This window comes from Bufo gargarizans, chromosome 4 (assembly GCF_014858855.1).
Source record: "Bufo gargarizans isolate SCDJY-AF-19 chromosome 4, ASM1485885v1, whole genome shotgun sequence".
Lineage (NCBI taxonomy): Eukaryota > Metazoa > Chordata > Amphibia > Anura > Bufonidae > Bufo > Bufo gargarizans.
The window spans coordinates 270,042,991-270,060,867 of NC_058083.1; the positions used below are offsets into that span (position 1 = coordinate 270,042,991).

A 17,877-nucleotide genomic window follows, 5' to 3' on the forward strand; every position below is an offset into this window, starting at 1 on the left:
GTACTTGCACCTCTTGGCAGATGCACTATTCTTGATGGTTACAGCAACAGGCAAAAAGTTTTATTTGTTTTTATAGTTTGCAAATCATCCTACTACACATTACACTTTAGCAAAGACGTCTTGCGATAATTTTTACCCCAGGAAAACTGTTCTTGATTGTCACTTTAAGGGATCCCATAGTTGGGACCTTCATCAATACACTGGAGCAAAAAGCACGTACAAAGAACATCTCTTTGTAGCTAGTCCTCTCTTCCTCATACCTGGTCTCTAGAGATAAGCGAAGTATTCAAAAATTCTATTTGCCTGCTTCGCCTAATTTTACTAAAACATTTGATTTATGACACAAAGCGCATTTCTTTGTAAGTAGTGGGTGCAATGACAAGGAGCAGCTGATCGCGGCATCTGACAATAATAACACAATGTAAAATAAATAAAATAAAAATTAAATCATGCTTAAAGGGCTTCTGTCAGCCCACTAAACCCTTTTTTTTTTCCCCCGTTAATATTAATCCCTACACTGCAAGCTCCCTGTACATATGCTAAATATTAATTTTCGTTCAGTAGATATTGTTAAAAATCAAGTTTTATCATATGTAAATTACCTTGCTACCAGCAAGTAGGGCGGCTACTTGCTGGTAGCAGCCGCATCCTCCTCTCATCATGACGCCCCCTCCGCCGTTTGATTGACAGGGCCAGGGAACGGGTTCGTTCTCTGCTGGCCCTGTTCGAATTCAAAATATCGCGCCTGCGCCGTACCTTTCTTTAATCGGTGCAGGCGCACTGAGAGGCGGCCTCTCTCCCGGCCGCTCCATCCTCAATGCGCCTGCGCCAGGTGTAGATGTGACATCATCGGCGCAGGCGCATTGAGGATGGAGCGGCCGGGAGAGAGGCCGCCTCTCAGTGCGCCTGCGCCGATGACGTCACATCCACACCCGGCGCAGGCGCATTGAGGATGGAGCGGCCGGGAGAGAGGCCGCCTCTCAGTGCGCCTGCACCGATTAAAGAAAGGTACGGCGCAGGCGCGATATTTTGAATTCGAACAGGGCCAGCAGAGAACGAACCCGTTCCCTGGCCCTGTCACTCAAACGGCGGAGGGGGCGTCATGATGAGAGGAGGATGCGGCTGCTACCAGCAAGTAGCCGCCCTACTTGCTGGTAGCAAGGTAATTTACATATGATAAAACTTGATTTTTAACAATATCTACTGAACGAAAATTAATATTTAGCATATGTACAGGGAGCTTGCAGTGTAGGGATTAATATTAACGGAAAAAAAAAAAAGGGTTTAGTGGGCTGACAGAAGCCCTTTAAGTCATCCATTTGCTAGCAAAGAGCCAGAGGCCTCCATCGATTCACTACCACGAAGCGCGAAGAAATTCACAGAGAATTGAGTTTTCCCTGAAATTCGGATTGAACTTCTTGGACTTCGATTCTCTCATCATTGCTAGCCTTCACAAGTATTACATTGAAACCTCATAGCTTTTCATGGGTGCTTGTAATGATTCACTTGATTCTATTACTAACTTTACAAGGATCCTTCTGACTAAAATGCATTCATTAAAGTTGATTGTTACTGTGTTTGCAAATAATTATTTCCCTAATATGTTTGTAGCCTACTTCAGACTCTTATTCGATAATTTTATAGCAAAAGTTAGTGATACCATGTCAAACTATGCTTTAGCATCTTAGTGCACGTGGCTAAAAAATATAATTACAGACATAAGAAATAGCAGCTCTGAAAACCAGTTTTCTTAATATTTGTTAAATGCATACAATGGGGGAGATTTATCAAACTGGTGTAAAGTAGAACTGGCTTAGTTGCTCATAGCAACCAACCAGATTCTACCTTTAATTTTCCAAAAGAGCTGTCAAAAATGAAAGGTGGAATCTGCTTGGTTGCTATGGGCGACTAAGCCAGTTCTACTTTACACTAGTTTGATAAATATCCCCCAATATGTATAGTATAGCATACCCTGAAGTGGTGTTAACAATTGCTTTTTTTGGTAAGCAATACAGCCCAGTGAAAGGTTATCTCCTTCTACAGTGCCATGTTCAGACTCTACGCAAAATTACATGACTGATCAAAGGCATCGCTTGCTGGTACAGATTTTTAGAAAGATTTATAGAATGCATCATAAAATAGTTATCAGTTGATTATTAGGAACAAAGTTATAATAGCAAAGCAAATAAAATTATAAACAGGTGACTGCACACCCCTCAAGAACTAATAAAGATAAAAAATATTCTTAAATGCGTAAAACAATCCAACAATCCTTAAAGGGGTTGTGCCAAGCTTAAAATGATCCCCTATATACAGGATAGGGAATAACTAACTGCTTGCTTGGGGTCCAACCTGGGACTTAGGATCGGGATCATTGGAGGTCCCAGCAGTCGGACTCCCAGCGATGTTAGTTATTTTCTATCCTGTGGATAAGGAATAACTGCAAAACTTAGCCCAACCCTTTAACAAATGAATATTTGTGTACTAAATGTAGTGGACACCCTCAACATGTATATTAATGTTGAATATTAGCTAGCTCAATGTAACTTTTATTTTGAATAAACTAAAATTGAACATAATCAAGTGTAAGTCCTACAGGGAGATTTCAAACAAAGGTTATGCTTGAGCATCTGTCAACGGTATTAAACCAGGCATGTGGCCTGGTCAGGTTGATCATGCTGATTAAATGAAACCTTTCTTTTGTCTGGTTTCTTTATAATTATATAGTGTGCCTGTGAATAAAGCAGTAATATGTATATTAGCTTTCTAAGCATATATCAAAGTGGTAAGGCTACAGTAAGCACTGTATATGATATGTATATGGTAGGACACAACTCTAGGCACAGCTTTGCCCTCAGCATGCTGATTTCTAGACCTGTCAATCAATGGAGAGGGAGTGTCCAGAACACAGGCGGTATTACAAAGTCAGTGCTCCAAGGATTAAGCCCCACCCACTGGTGCTCCCACATGCACATTTGCATATGAATAAAAACGTAGCTATCTCTAAAGATGTTTATCACATAGAAAAAAAAAGGTATCATTTTATTCAGCATGATCAGCCTTACCCTAGTTAAATAGGGTTGATCATGCTGACAGAGGCTTTTATACAGTATAAAGCATAACCTTTGTTTGAAATCTCTGATGTAATCTTCAATAAGACTTACACTTGATTAGGTTCAGTTGTAGTTTATTCAATATAAAATTTATATTGAGCTACCTCATATGTTCCCTCCTCCCAAGTGCACTGTGTGCAGATGCTTTCCTCAGTTAACCCTTTCCTCAGGCAGCTCTCATGAGCTGCTGAACTGCCTTTTAGGCTCTAACTGCTCACTCGTCTCAGCTAGCAAGCCACCCCACTTGCAAACATAGTCTATAGGGACATGAGGATTTATATCTCCTCCGTCCTCTGGTTGCTGCCATCTAAGCATCTGTCCATATATTGATATATTGTAAAGGACACTCAGGTACACAGAAGGACAGAGAAGATACAAATCCTCATTGGAATCCTACATAGCCCAGCCAGTAGGAGAACAGTAGATTGCAACTCTCCTTGTCAGCAGGGTTGCCATTTTAACCTCCTAACAGTCACATTAAAATTGAAAAAACCCTCCCAAAAATGTAACTTTTTCATTGTAGATTTTTAATGTGTGCCTGCAGTATGTTGGGACACACCTCAGGGGACAAAATAGCATTTTTAACCCCTAAGTGAGATAATTAATTTTAGCCTTAAGGACTGATATTATTTTCCCCCGTTTTAATTTTTTCTTCTAAATTTTTATTTTATTTTGCAGGATTAGTTATATAGGTTTTTTAGGAACTATTTATGGGGCATATATGGTGTAGTTAATATTAAATTTTTAGGGAGAAAGATGAAAAACAGCATTATTATTATTAAATTATTTTGTAGAATTTATTTACGGCATTCATTGTGTAGCAAAAACAACATCATTTTATTATGTGGGTCAGTACACTGCTTTAACTTCTCATATCTCTGGTTTGGTAGCAGCTTGAGAAATGGGCTTTGTATTATTTGAAAGCTGGCATTCAAACAATTTTTCCCGACTTGATTTCTAACAGTGATATCTCCGCTTATCTTGGGCTAATGCTGTCATTTTCTTTTTCTATGAAAGTCACAGAATGGAAGGCCAGCTGTCAGTCTAGTTGTATGCTTCTAGCTGCTAACATTCAGTTAAATCAGCCCAGGCGGAACAGTTAAAATGGTTATCCGGGCCCGGACATATCTCCTTTATCCCCCACCATTTTATGCTCCAATGCTCTCCCTTGCCCTGCGCTTTATTGCGTAGGGCAAGGGCTTTTTTGTTTACATTTTTACACTGCTAGGTGGAGGCTTCCACCTAGAAGTGTTTCTGGTGACATCATCAGCACTAATGAGCATGCTTTAGTGCTGGCCTAGCAATTTTACAAGTTAGGAAAGTGCTAAAGCACGCCCAGTGCTAAATCCTCCGCCTAGCATAGCCCGGTACATCACAGGATCTGCCGAAAAAGCCCTTGCCCTGCCCAATTCATGGCAGAGGGGCTGACTGGGTGAAGAAGAGGATATATCCAGGTTCAGCTCTGAACCCGGACAAACCCTTGAAGTACTTACAATTAACCCTTTGCTGTCTGCCTCAGGGAGTTTCTTTTATAATTGTCCATATATGAGCAGTGACATCATAGGAGCTCTCTGAGCCATCCGTTTAGCAAAGGCTAGTGAAGGATGGCACACAGTGGCATTCATCACCAATAGGCTATTATGGTCGCCAATAAATGGATATGTTCTTTTAAAAGACACTACAGGATGAAATAGTTCTGTGTACTGCGCTATTCCATGTTATGTTTTTTGCATTATACTGACAGCAGAGAGACAGAGGGCAAAAGGATACTCTTTTTACCTCCATCTAACAAATGGAGACCTATAGACAAGTTTAACATGATTGTCATGAGGTTTTCCAATGTACATGTTAAACGTTGGGCAAAAGTGTGACGTGAACAGCCCCTTAGATAGCTTTAAGCTGAAATACCAAATATTTTGTTTCTGCATTCACAGAATGACATACCAGATGAAAAATATAAGAGAGAACATTGCAATTTTACTGAAGAGCAAGACAGTATAAACCTTGATGAAAACATTTTGGAAAAAACAAGCAAAACATTCAAGAAAAGTCCAGCTTTCTGTGAAGCAATTCAGGAAGATGAAATTGCAATAACTTTAGACAATCAAGAAAATCTTCAAAAAGGTATATTCTATAACAATGTAATTCACAGTGTCTGTAATTTTATCAAAAGGGTTGGAGGTCTATCAAGCAAGTTTAGCATCAGACCCTGCTGCCTGGTTACCTGCTAGGTACATTTCACATGTTACCTGGTGAAACACATGAAGAACCACATGTGAGGGAAACAAAACCTTTGCTTGATACATGCCTGACTTTACCAAACAGTGAGACAGCAGAACACAGCTAAGGATACTTTCACATTAGCGTTATTCTTTTCCGGTATTGAAATCCAGTAAAGGGTCTCAATACCGGAAAAAAAAACGCATCCTTTTTATCCTAATGCATTCTGAATGGAAAGCAATCCGTTCAGTATGCATCAGGATGTCTTCCATTCTGTCTCTTGTACGGTATTTGACCGGCCAAAATACCGCAACATGCTGCGGTATTTTTTCTGGCCAAAATCCCGAAACAATACCACACTATAGAGATGTACCAAGTGTTCCAGAAAATGCCGGATCCGGTTTTCCGGTCTGCGCATGCATCGGGACATAGGAGGTGCTGTTTTTTCTTTTGATCTTTAAATACCGGATCCAGTATTCTGGATTATACCGGATGAGGCGGATCCAGTAAAAAAGGCTTTCTGTTTGTTCACGGCTTGCCGGATTCAAAAAACACTATTGTGAAAGTACCCTAAGATTAGCCAACATTCTTTGTGCAAGCCAAAACTAAAATGCACCAATACTTTTTTTTATCTTACCTTTCTAGTCAAAAGTTTAAAAGGTTTCCATGCTCCAGATATTGATGACCTATCCTCAGGATGAACGTTGAATTAATAGATGACAGCAGCATTATTCTCTATTACTTCTTTATTTGTTGTTAATCCATGATATAAGTACAAAAATGACTCATAAAACCAGCAACGTTACGACTACGATGTAGTCTTTGTCAAGCTCAGTACACAGTGCTTACTACAAACATTTATACCATACATGTCACCCCCTCTGGTTCACACATCACCAATCACAATGGGTATCTGTTAAACCTCCACCCCCACTTGAAAAACTACCAATGGGATCATATCCGCGGGTAATCAACAAACTTGTGCACCTATATCCAATTAACAAGGAACCTATTCCACCAATGAGCATCTCCCACGTGCACACACTGCTTGGCGTCTCCAATCCTTGACTGCACATGTCTCAGTAAGAGCGCGTCTAGCTTTCTTACCAGTTTTCATTGAGGTCCGACCGGCCGCTCTACCAAGCCTTCATGCATTGTTCAGAGCGCATCGCTCCCTGCTCCTCCACTTGGTCACATGACTCCACCACAGTCACATGATCGGATCCTCCACTATCCACTATCTACACTAGCCTGTGTAGCGGAGAAGTAATCTGAATTGAGTCAAGAAAGTATGGAAGTGCTGCTCTATATATTCATTTTTACTACTACCCTCAGGATAGGTTATCATTATTTAGTTGGTGAATCCCCAAAAACAACCCACACAATCATTTGTTCAGAAGCACAGGAAATGGAAGCTGAGTTGCAGTAACCCAGCACGACCAGAACATTTTGAATGAAGCTGTGCCTCCTGTTCCATTCAAAGTGGTAGTTTAGGAACCCGTTTCTGCAATGAACAGCTGATTGGTGGAGGTGCTGAGTAGTGTTGAGCAAATTGAAGTCCACAAAGTGGACTTTGCTACGAATTTCAAGATAAACCTGATTCACCGCAAAGCAGAATTTCTTTGTGCTTCGTGGTAGCAAATTGATTTAACCTGAAATAGTGTAAAAAAATAAATCATACTTAACTGATTAATTTGCTTACGACGGGCCAGCCGCGCCATCGTGCTTGAAGATCTCACATGAAATCCCGTGCGCGATGGATGTATCATGTCACCATGCCAGCCGACGTGATGATGTCATCACGAGCAATGCGAGATTTTATGCTAAAACTTCAATCAAGATGTTGGCCTCTGGCTCTTTGCAAGGAAATGGATAAGGTAAGTATGATTTGAATTTATTTATTTAATTACACACTGTGTTATTACTGTCAGATGCCGCTATCAGCTTTGAACGCAGCATCTGAGGGGTACAATGACGAGGACTGGTGCAATCGCCACTCCCTGTCATTGTACCCACTACTTACAAAGTAATGTGCTTTGTGACAAAGTAATTTGTCACAAAGCAAATTTTTCGGTAAAATTTGTCGAAGCAGACAAATTAAATTTTTAAATAATTTGTGCTGAGTTTCTGACCCTAATCGATCTGATATTGATAGGTCATCAATGTCTGGAGCCCAGAACACTCCATTAAAAGATGTAGTAGGTGCACCAGATAGTGGGTATACAGCTATATAGCATAGGATCAAACACTGTTGGTACAATGAGGTAGAGGACACTCATGTGTAGTATATATAATATTGTCGAATTGAGTGTCTCATGCTAGCAGGATTCCTTCACTTCCTGGATTTGTATGGGAGAATTCTTCTTTTTATTAATACATATATAATAAAAAGATATTACATTAGTTCCTACTCTTTCTTTTTGCTTGTTAGCTTTAAAGGGGTTAAACCAACATAACTTATTACCAATCCACAGCATAGGTGAGATGTATCTCATTGGTTTGGGTCTGAGAGTTGGAACCCCCATCTTCAGGGGAATAAGAGTCCCTAAGTCCCCCCCAGTGAATGGCGCAATATCAATGAATGCACACTGCAGCTCTATTGTACAGTGTTCATTTTAGGACATGGTCAGATATCATAGTCAAGTATCAAAATAATGCCAATGTGACATCTGACCCTGATAGCTGACTCTGACACCTGACCCTGACACCTGACTCTTACACCTGACTCTGACACCTGACCCTGACACCTGACCCTGACACCTGACCCTGATAGCTGACTCTGACACCGGACGCTGACTCTCACACCTGACTCTGACATCTGAGTTTGACTTATGCTCTTCATAGGTCAGGGTCAAAGTTAGAATGAGTTATAGATATACTTTGTATTTGCATGCTAAATCACACAACCAAAGTACGTCTATTGTTCAGCCTAAAATGCTGTAAGCTAACACATTACAGTGGTATATGAGCGCATAGCTGATAGCTCAGTGGTAAAGCAATTGCCTCATACCCAGTGTTTCTGTGTTCAAAACCCTTTTAAGCCGCTAAAAAATGTTTACATTTTTATTAAGCTCTAAATAAGAGGCAAATTTAAATGATGTGTGACTTCCTTCACTTGTCAGTGTCACAAACGATTTTAGGTTTACTGTGGTTTTTTATGTTACATCACATAGATAAACAAAAATCACAAGCTCATACAAGGCAAGCTGGTTGCTCAGTGGTAATGCAGTTGCCCCATGTCCAGGCTTTCTGAGTTCAAAACCCCTTTCAGCCTCTAAATATTTTTTACATTTTATTAAGTCCTAGATAAGAGGCAAATTTAAATGATGTGTGACGCTGATATCTGACTTCCTTCACTTGTCAGTGTCACAAACGATTTTAGGTTTACTGTTTTTTGCTATACTACATCTCATAGATCAAAAAAATCACCATGTTTGGTGTCTAAATCTATAGCTCAGTGGTAAGACACTTGCTTTGCATGTAGTGTTCATGGGTTCAAAACCCCTTTAAGGCTTCTAATAAAACTTATATTTTATAGAGCTCTATATCAGAGACAAATTCAAGTGCTGTGTGATGTAAGTAGTCCTTTTTTATTTTATTAAGAGTACATTTGCAGCACTATAGTAAAGGGGGGCACTAATTTACTGTATCTTCATCTATTTCCAGGTGACTGAGGTTTTATTTGTTTTTTGTTGTCTTGAAACAGTCACTGTACAATCTTATTTCTTAGGAAGGAGTCTAATTATCAGATCTGTAAATCAATTAATTGCAATTATTTGTCGGCATCCACCCAAACATAAGCTGCAAAGATATGACCACTAGGGGTCTCATTAGTCCACTGTGGTTAGGCATGTTCCAGCTCTTCCAGCAAATACAAGCAGGAGGAAGTGTGGGCATGTTCTGGAGTAGCTGATGGGGAGACTTGCCTCTTCACAGATCTGGAAACCAAATTATTTTACTTTAAGTCTGCTCTCCCTCCGCTATCTTACATGGCTTATACATTGATTCACCTCTCTCAAGTGTGTATGCAGTTCCATATTAGCTAGAATCACTGTATTTCTGGGACCCCTGAAAAAGTTAATTAGTCACTGTATACAAAGCTGTGTCCTGGATTATACATATCTACTGTATATATGTGTATTATACATACTGTGTGCTATAGCTTCACCACACTGAGATCTGCTCAGAAAGCTGATATACATATTACTGGTTTATCCACGGACACAATATATGATCATACAGATCACAGTACTATGTGATAGCTTCTAAGTATAGAAAAACCATGTGGTAATGTTATAGCTTGGAGGTTACATTAATGGCTTTGCATGTAGATATCCCAGGTTGAAGTCCCCAGAAAGACTTTTTTTTTTTTTTCTTTAATAGCATATACTATAATAAATAATATCTCATTAACCCGTAGGATACCAGCACTGTACATGTACAGTACAGACCAAAAGTTTGGACACACCTTGTCATTCAAAGAGTTTTCTTTATTTTCATGACTATGAAAATTGTAGATTCACACTGAAGGCATCAAAACTATGAATTAACACATGTGGAATTATATACTTATCAAAAAAGAATAAAACAACTGAAAATATGTCATATTCTAGGTTCTTCAAAGTAGCCACCTTTTGCTTTGATTACTGCTTTTCACAGGAGCTACTCCCTCCCGATCAGCTGCAGGGGTCCGGCAGTCACTGATAATTGGACCCCTGCTGTATGCACCGGCATTGGTGAAAACAATGATACCCGCTCATTAACCCTTGTATTGCCACGGTCAGCGCTGACCGCTGCACGTGCGGTATCCTGCCAGGTGCAGGGTGTCCATCGGGTCCCCGTGGTGCTGTCATGTCAGACTGTTGTCTAGCCCTGTCAGTCAATGGGGGGAGGGGGGTGTTTGCAGAGCACAGGGGGTGTTACAGAGCATTGCTCAGAATATTAAGCCCCGCCGCTGAGTGCTCGAATTGTTTATTTGCATATGAATAAAAACACAGATATCTCTGCAGCTATTTATCATACATAATTAGTATAATGAGCCCTTCCAGGCAGTACGTATGGTCTAATAGAGTTTATTCTGGTGACAGAGCCTCTTTAACCTCTTAAGGACACAGAGGGTACCTGTACATGTGATGTCCGAGTCCTTAAGGACACAGGGCGAACAGGTACGCCCTATGTATTTCTGATCACCACTGCGCAGCGGGCGGTGATCGGAACAGTGTGCCTGCTGAAATCATTCAGAAGGCACCCTGTGTCAATGCTGAGGAGTGTCCTGTGACCCCCCGTATCGGCAATCGCTGCTAACCACAGGTCAATTCAGACCTGCGGTTTGCAGCATTTCTCGGTTATTCGGGTCTCTGGTGACCCGATGACCCAGAATTGGAGGGTACTCGGTGGTGTAATATGAAAAAAAAAAAAATAAAGTCATATTCAATGAAGCTCACTATGCGAATCTGGATTCCTGGTTGGCCAACAAAGTCTGGAATTAAGGGCTCAAAATATTCTGGGGTACTCCAGCCAAGTTCACAGGTATGGGGCTCAGGTGAACTTGCCTGGTGGGCCGGAAAACTAGTACGAGCCCCAGGGCTGCTCATACTAGTGTGGGTCACAGGGTCCCTGGTATGGGGGGCTCCTGGCTCCGCCTAGCGGCGCCTCTGCCGCCTTGGGGGCTCATCATCATCACTAGATGATGAGGAGAACGAGGATGACAACAGGAAAGTGGGACCCTCTTCATCCTCACTGGGGCTCTCGGAGTCGGAGAGCAGCTGGGCGTATGCCTTGCTCACACCCAAAAAATTTGCTAATCAGCGGTACCAAGCAGTGGACGATGCGCTAACAGTGGCCGGACGCTCTTTCACGGCTAAGAGTGCCGGCCACAGTCAGCGCACCAACAAAAATAAAAAAAATTTACTTGCGCCCCAAAATATGCGGGGGGGGGGGGGACCAGCTGCAGCACCCCTGAGGGGACGGGTGTTGCACAGGGTGCTGTGGACCCCAGACACCCTCATATCCGGGTGTTTTGCACACACAAAAAAACTTTTTTTTTTTCACTATCCCTGCCTAACCTAAAGCTCTCCCTAAATGTTTATATGCCAGATAGCATTTTATGGGGTCTAAGGGGCCACGGATGGCGGCGGATTGTGTGGGATGCAGAGGGATCGACACAGGACTCCCCTCTCCTTGCCTACACAGAAGTCTGTAGGTGGGTAGAGCGGAGCTCCAGGACTTTTTCTCCAGGTCTGTCCCTCCAGCCAATCACAGGTGATCCTCATCCTGACCCTCTGTCACCGCCACCTCACAGGATCTATGGAGGGTGATTGGTGGTGTATATTACACCACCAATCACCCTCCTATTCTGGGTCATCAGGTCACTAGAGACCCGAATAACCCGGAAATGCTGCAAACCGCAGGTCTGAATTGACCTGCGGTTATCAGCGATTGCCAATACGGGGGGTCACAGGACCTCCCTCGGCATTGTCACAGGGTGCCTTCTGAATGATTTCAGCAGGCACACCGTTCCGATCACCGCCCGCTGCGCAGTGGTGATCAGAAATACATAGGGCGTACCTGTTCGCCCTGTGTCCTTAAGGACTCGGACATCAGGGCGTATAGGTACGCCCTGTGTCCTTAAGAGGTTAAAGAGGCTCTGTCACCATAATCAACCCTATTAGACCATACGTACTGCCTGGTAGGGCTCATTATGCTGAGATATCTGTGTTTTTATTCATATGCAAATAAACAATTCGAGCACTCAGAGGTGGGGCTGAATATTCTGAGCAATGCTCTGTAACACCCCCTGTGCTCTGCACCCCCCTCCCCATTGACTGACAGGGCTAGACAGCAGGCTGAAGTGACAGCACTACGGGGACCTGATGGACACCCTGCACCCGGCAGGATACCGCACGTGCAGCAGTCAGCGCTGACCGCGGCAGTGCAAGGGTTAATGAGCCGGCATCATTGTTTAAAAAAATATATATATATTTCTGGGGACTTCAACCTGGGATATCTACATGCAAAGCCATTAATGTAACCTCCAAGCTATAACATTAACACGTTTTTTCCATACTTAGAAGCTATCACATAGTACTGCTATCTGTATGATCATATATTGTGTCTGTGGATAAAGCAGTGATATGTATATCAGCTTTCTGAGCAGAACTCAGTGTGGTAAAGCTATAGCACACAGTATGTATAATACACATATATACAGTAGATATGTATAATCCAGGACACAGCTCTGTATACAGTGACTAATTAACTTTTTCAGGGGTCCCAAAAATACAGTGATTCTAGCTAATATGGAACTGCATACACACTTGAGCGAGGTGAATCAATGTATAAACCATGTAAGATAGCGGAGGGAGAGCAGACTTACAGTAAGATAATTTGGTTTGCAGATCTGTCAAGAGGCAGTGAATCTGGCAAGTCTCCTCATCAGCTACTCCAGAACACACCCATACTTCCTCCTGCTTGTATTTGCTGGGAGAGCTGGAACATGCCTAACCACAGTGGACTAGTGAGACCCCTAGTGGTCATATCTTTGCAGCTTATGTTTGTGTGGATGCCGACAAATAATTTCAATCAAGTGATTTATAGATCTGATAATTAGACTCCTTCCTAAGAAATAACAATGCATTAGTATATTGTACAGTGACTGTTTCAAGACAACAACAACAAAACAAAAAACTCAGTCACCTGGAAATAGATGAAGATACAGTAAATTAGTGCCCCATTTACTATAGTGCTACCCATGTACTCTTAAAAAAATAAAAAAAGGAATACTTACATCACACACCACTTGAATTTGTCTGTGATATAGAGCTCTATAAAATATAAAACATTAATTTTATTAAAAACATGAAATGGGTTTTGAAACCATAAACACTTTCGTTTGTGACACTGACAAGTGAAGGAAGTCAGATATCAGCGTCACACATAAGCATCACACATCATTTAAATTTGACTCTTATCTAGGGCTTAGTAAAATGTTAAAAAATTTTAGAGGCTGAAAGGGGTTTTGTACACCAAAAGCCTGGACATGGGACAACATCATTACCACTGAGCTACCGGCTTGCCTTGTATGAGCTTAGGATTTTTGTTCATCTATGTGATGTAGCATACAAAACCACAGTAAACCTAAAATCGTTTGCGACACTGACAAGTGAAGGAAGTCAGATATCAGCGTCACACATCATTTAAATTTGCCTCTTATCTAGGGCATAATAAAATGTAAACATTTTTTTAGAGGCTGAAAGGGATTTAGAACTGAAAAAGCCTGGACATGGGGCAACAGCATTACCCCTGAGCTACCAGCTTGCCTTGTATGAGTTTAGGATTTTTGATCATCTATGTGATGTAGCATACAAAACCACAGTAAACCTAAAATCGTTTGTGACACGGACAAATGAAGGAAGTCAGATATCAGCGTCACACATCATTTAAATTTGCCTCTTATCTAGGGCTTAAAAATTTTTTAATTTTTTAGTGGATTAAAGAGGTTTTGAACACAGAAACACTGGGTATGAGGCAATTGCTTTACCACTGAACTATCAGATATGCACTCGTATAACACTGTAATGTGTTAGCTTACAGCATTGCAGGCACGGAGCTTTAAGCTGAGCGATAGACGTACTTTGGTTGTGTGATTTAGCATACAAATACATAGTATATCTATAACTCATTCTAACTTTGACTCTGACCTATGAAGAGCATAAGTCAAACTCAGATGTCAGAGTCAGGTGTGAGGGTCAGGTGTCAGAGTCAGGTGTCAAGGTCAGGTGTCAAGGTCAGGTGTCAGGTGTCAGGGTCAGGTGTCAGGGGTTACATTGGCATTATTTTGATACTTGACTATGATATCTGACCATGTCCTAAAATGAACATTGTACTATTGAACTCTGTGGGACTGCCAAAGAGAAGTTGAGTGTAGCACTTGGTTATCTCCAGCAGTCCCATAGAAAGCCATCTGACTCAAAACCTGAAAACCATTTTGACTCAAAGAAAATGTTTTAATTTTTATTCCAATTTTAGCTTCTAATTTTGCTGATAGAGAGATGGTTTATTTGGAGCCCCCGGATTACTCAAAGCAGCAGAAAATGGATACAAGCACAAGATTAACTCCCTTAAGCAATAAAGATTTGAATCAGCAAGAGGTCCATCAAGAAGATATTGCACAATTGGCTGAAAGCCAGAATTCTGAACTAAGTAGAACAGATCAGCCTGCCAAAGTCCAAAATCACCAGGTGCATGATCCCTCTACTTCTTATATCGTGAAGGCAAAGTCTATGCCTCTAAGCAGACATGTTAATGATCCTCTTCCTTCCCAAAAGAAAGAATTTAGACTCAAAGACCTAAAATCATCTGTTGTTAATGATCCATTTATTTGCCATCAACATCATGACAGAGAAATAGTACCTGAAACACCACATCAGTCCACTCTACCTCAGCTCAGGCAACCTGGACTAAGAGACACATTTACAAAAAAAGTTGCCTGGGTTACATCTTCACAAAATACAAAAACAGGTCCTATGGTAAGTGGCATGAATTCCATGAGACCACCAGTTTTTCCAATGTTGGATTCAACCAAGACTAAAAGGATCATGGTTCAATTGGTTCCAGCTCAGAAAACTACAAAACAGAACCTCCCTTTGTTATTGTCATGTCAAAAAAGGTCAGCCAAAAAGTAGGACAATAAAAAACCTATATAGTTGTGCTGATATAAGTAAAACATACCAAATATTTGAAATAAAATCATTATAGGTATTTTCCGACTAAATGTTATTTCAGATTGTTGGTGGAATCTTTATGTCTCAATGTAGACAGTTGATTAAATGGATATACACTGCCTGTCCCAAAAAAAAGTCGCTTCAGCTGTGGTAAACCTACATCTCCCAGTATGCTCCAGTCATTTCTATGGAGTTCTGAGAACAGCCAAGCAAGGAGGCATCTTAGGAGTTTTAGTTTTACCACAGCTGGAGTCTCGGAGGTTAGCCATCACAGCTCTATGGCTTTGAGTATTATCTGATTCCATGCAAGTGTCCTCAGGTAGTACATATAATGAAAAAGGATGGTATTTAGACCCGTAATTGTTTTGTTTAAGATTTGAATAATAATCCAGTGTAATTTACTGAGTGGATGAAATGTAGGCTAACAAGATGGCTTGCCTTTACAGTTATGGAATACTTATCTTACTAAATTGTGGAACCAATTAATGTTAGACTTTTAACTGCATTTATTTGAGGGACAGTTATCCAACAAAATAACACTCTAAAAAAAGTGATAGTTATAATAATTTGACGAGTCAGAAGAAAAAAAAAAAGAACCTTAGTGTGAACACGGCCAGACAGTGACAATAGTGGCCCCATGAGAGAGTGGCGAGGGGGGGCATCAGCAGTGGCATAAAGCACAAGATGGTGGCAGATCGCAGTAGTAGGAGAACCCAACAACAGCAGTGTGATGGGAAGAGCCGGTGGTATGCATATCCTTGTAAAAATGTAAAATATACATATCAGTAGGCCAAGAAGCCCCTTTGTAGGAATGGCAGTAGAGGCAGCAGGCGGGTAGCATTGGAATGTTGGGAACAGCATATGGCCAGAAGTAACAGCCCATTTCGCACAATATTCCAGTGTGCCAGCACACTACAGTATGGTCATTAGTGGCAGAATTATCTATTCTGCTGCATCCGGAACCAGTGTCTGGAAATCCTGGTTGATCCTCACCTGATTCATCATTAAAAAGGTTTAGTCTGAACATTTGGGGAGGAAAGGCAAGTTTTCTTAAGGGTAAATATGCCCCACACCACACTGAACACCTGCTCTAATTCCACACTACTGGCCAGGCAGGAAAGCATACCCATGGCAAACACTTCCAGTTTACATGCCCCAGTAGTCCAGATGATATTGTATAGTGGTAACAGGGTGCAGTCCAAGTATGCTACCACCAGAAGACAACTGAAGAAAACTGCTCATCAGAGACTCCAGACTTAAGTTGCTGCTTATGGAGCTGGTGCTGCTCCTGTCCCCCACCCCCACCAGACATGGCAGTGGAGCATGAGTGCAGAGGGTCCCTCCAGGCAGACTTTGCTGAGGTATGTAGATAGCGCTTGTAGGTAGCGACAAACCAACTAAACAGAATGTCTCTATAGTAGTTAATTTTTGCATCCCTCTCAGAAGATCTAAAAATCTTTGAATGGTAGCGAGGGTCTAACATTGTGAATAGTCAGAAGTCATCCATATGCCAAATCCTGACAATGCGGCTGTTACTATGGAAATAAGAAAGCATGCATCTGGCCATTAGCGCAAGGGACTCGGAGGACCTCCCTGCCTCCATCTCCACTGCATACTGCCACGGTCAGTCAGGGTTATCTGCGTTGTCTTTGCCATTTCTCTCCAGCTCCTCTCCTGTCGCTTGGGCAGATAAACCACCTAGTTGTGTATAGAATTCCTGGGTGTTTATGTCCTCCCTCATCCTCAGCCTCCTCCTCTGCCAGTATATCCTCCTCAGTAGTGTTGGGCGAGCATGCTTGGCCGAACACCAGTTCGGTTTGAGCATCGTTATGATCGGCACATCGCTGTATTCGGCCGAATACTGTGTGGGCTCGAGAGCGATGCTCAAGTCTCCTCCCCAACCGTCTTTAATATTGATTGGACCCTGGGCAAGACTTTACTTGGGCCCCCTGGATCCCGCTTTTCCACACCCTAGCATGCAATCACACCCTCCACTACAGCTCACACACACACAAAAAAAATCCACATACAACTCACAGTAATGTGCGATGTGTAAGTACATCACAGATCATTCTCAGCAATAAAATGCATAACCACAACACACTAGTGTTAGCCACCCAACTGATCCAGACATCCACTGCATAGGAGGATACATTCCTCCCACCTGTGCCCTCCAATATTTTCAGCACAGGTGTTGCATTGACTTCTTCTTGCAATATAGGGACAGGAATAACATATAGGGTTAATTAACTATCCCTAACACAACAAGGCATAAGGGATCCAAAGAATACCTTCCTGCATTCTTGATATAATGTACACAACTACTTATCCCTTCAGATGTGTCAGGTTTCTGTTGATGGGCGGCCGGGCCAGGGCTCAACCACACAGGGAGCACTTTGGTATCCTCCTGATGTCTGGCTGGAACGTCAGAGTTTGGTACTTTAAAAAGCCCTCCCTGAGACCAGATAGGTCGGGAGGATCCTCTGGTAACCTGTGTCTGGCAACTAATGTGCGCCGCATCATAGTAAGTGACGCAGGCCCACCATACCAGCATCTGCCCATACCCAAGAGGGTGCCTGCCACATCAGATAGAAAGCAATGTGATTTGGCCCATCTTGCCTGTGTCTTGGACTATACCCAACCTCTCCACCTATTAGATGGAGCGGGGGCAAGCTGAATTATCCTACAGAGGATTGTGCTATTGCAGAGGATTGCGATACTTTAACTTAAAGTATCTCAATACTCTGCAGTAGCGCAATCCTCTGTAGTACTCACTATAAAACTACGGTCCATAGCAGGCAGGCCTCACTCCATCACGCGCC

At 42.0% G+C, this 17,877-nt stretch overlaps 1 protein-coding gene across 1 annotated transcript in view; it reads left to right on the top strand.

The window, feature by feature from the left end:
* Positions 1 to 15,016, top strand: part of HUNK (hormonally up-regulated Neu-associated kinase) — a 51,101-nt gene extending 36,085 nt beyond the window's left edge. The window contains exons 8-9 of the mRNA XM_044291134.1: positions 5,048 to 5,237; positions 14,361 to 15,016. Coding sequence (XP_044147069.1) covers positions 5,048 to 5,237; positions 14,361 to 15,016 — 846 coding nt within the window. The remainder of the gene's footprint in view (positions 1 to 5,047; positions 5,238 to 14,360) is intronic.
* Positions 15,017 to 17,877: the final 2,861 nt, after the last annotated feature.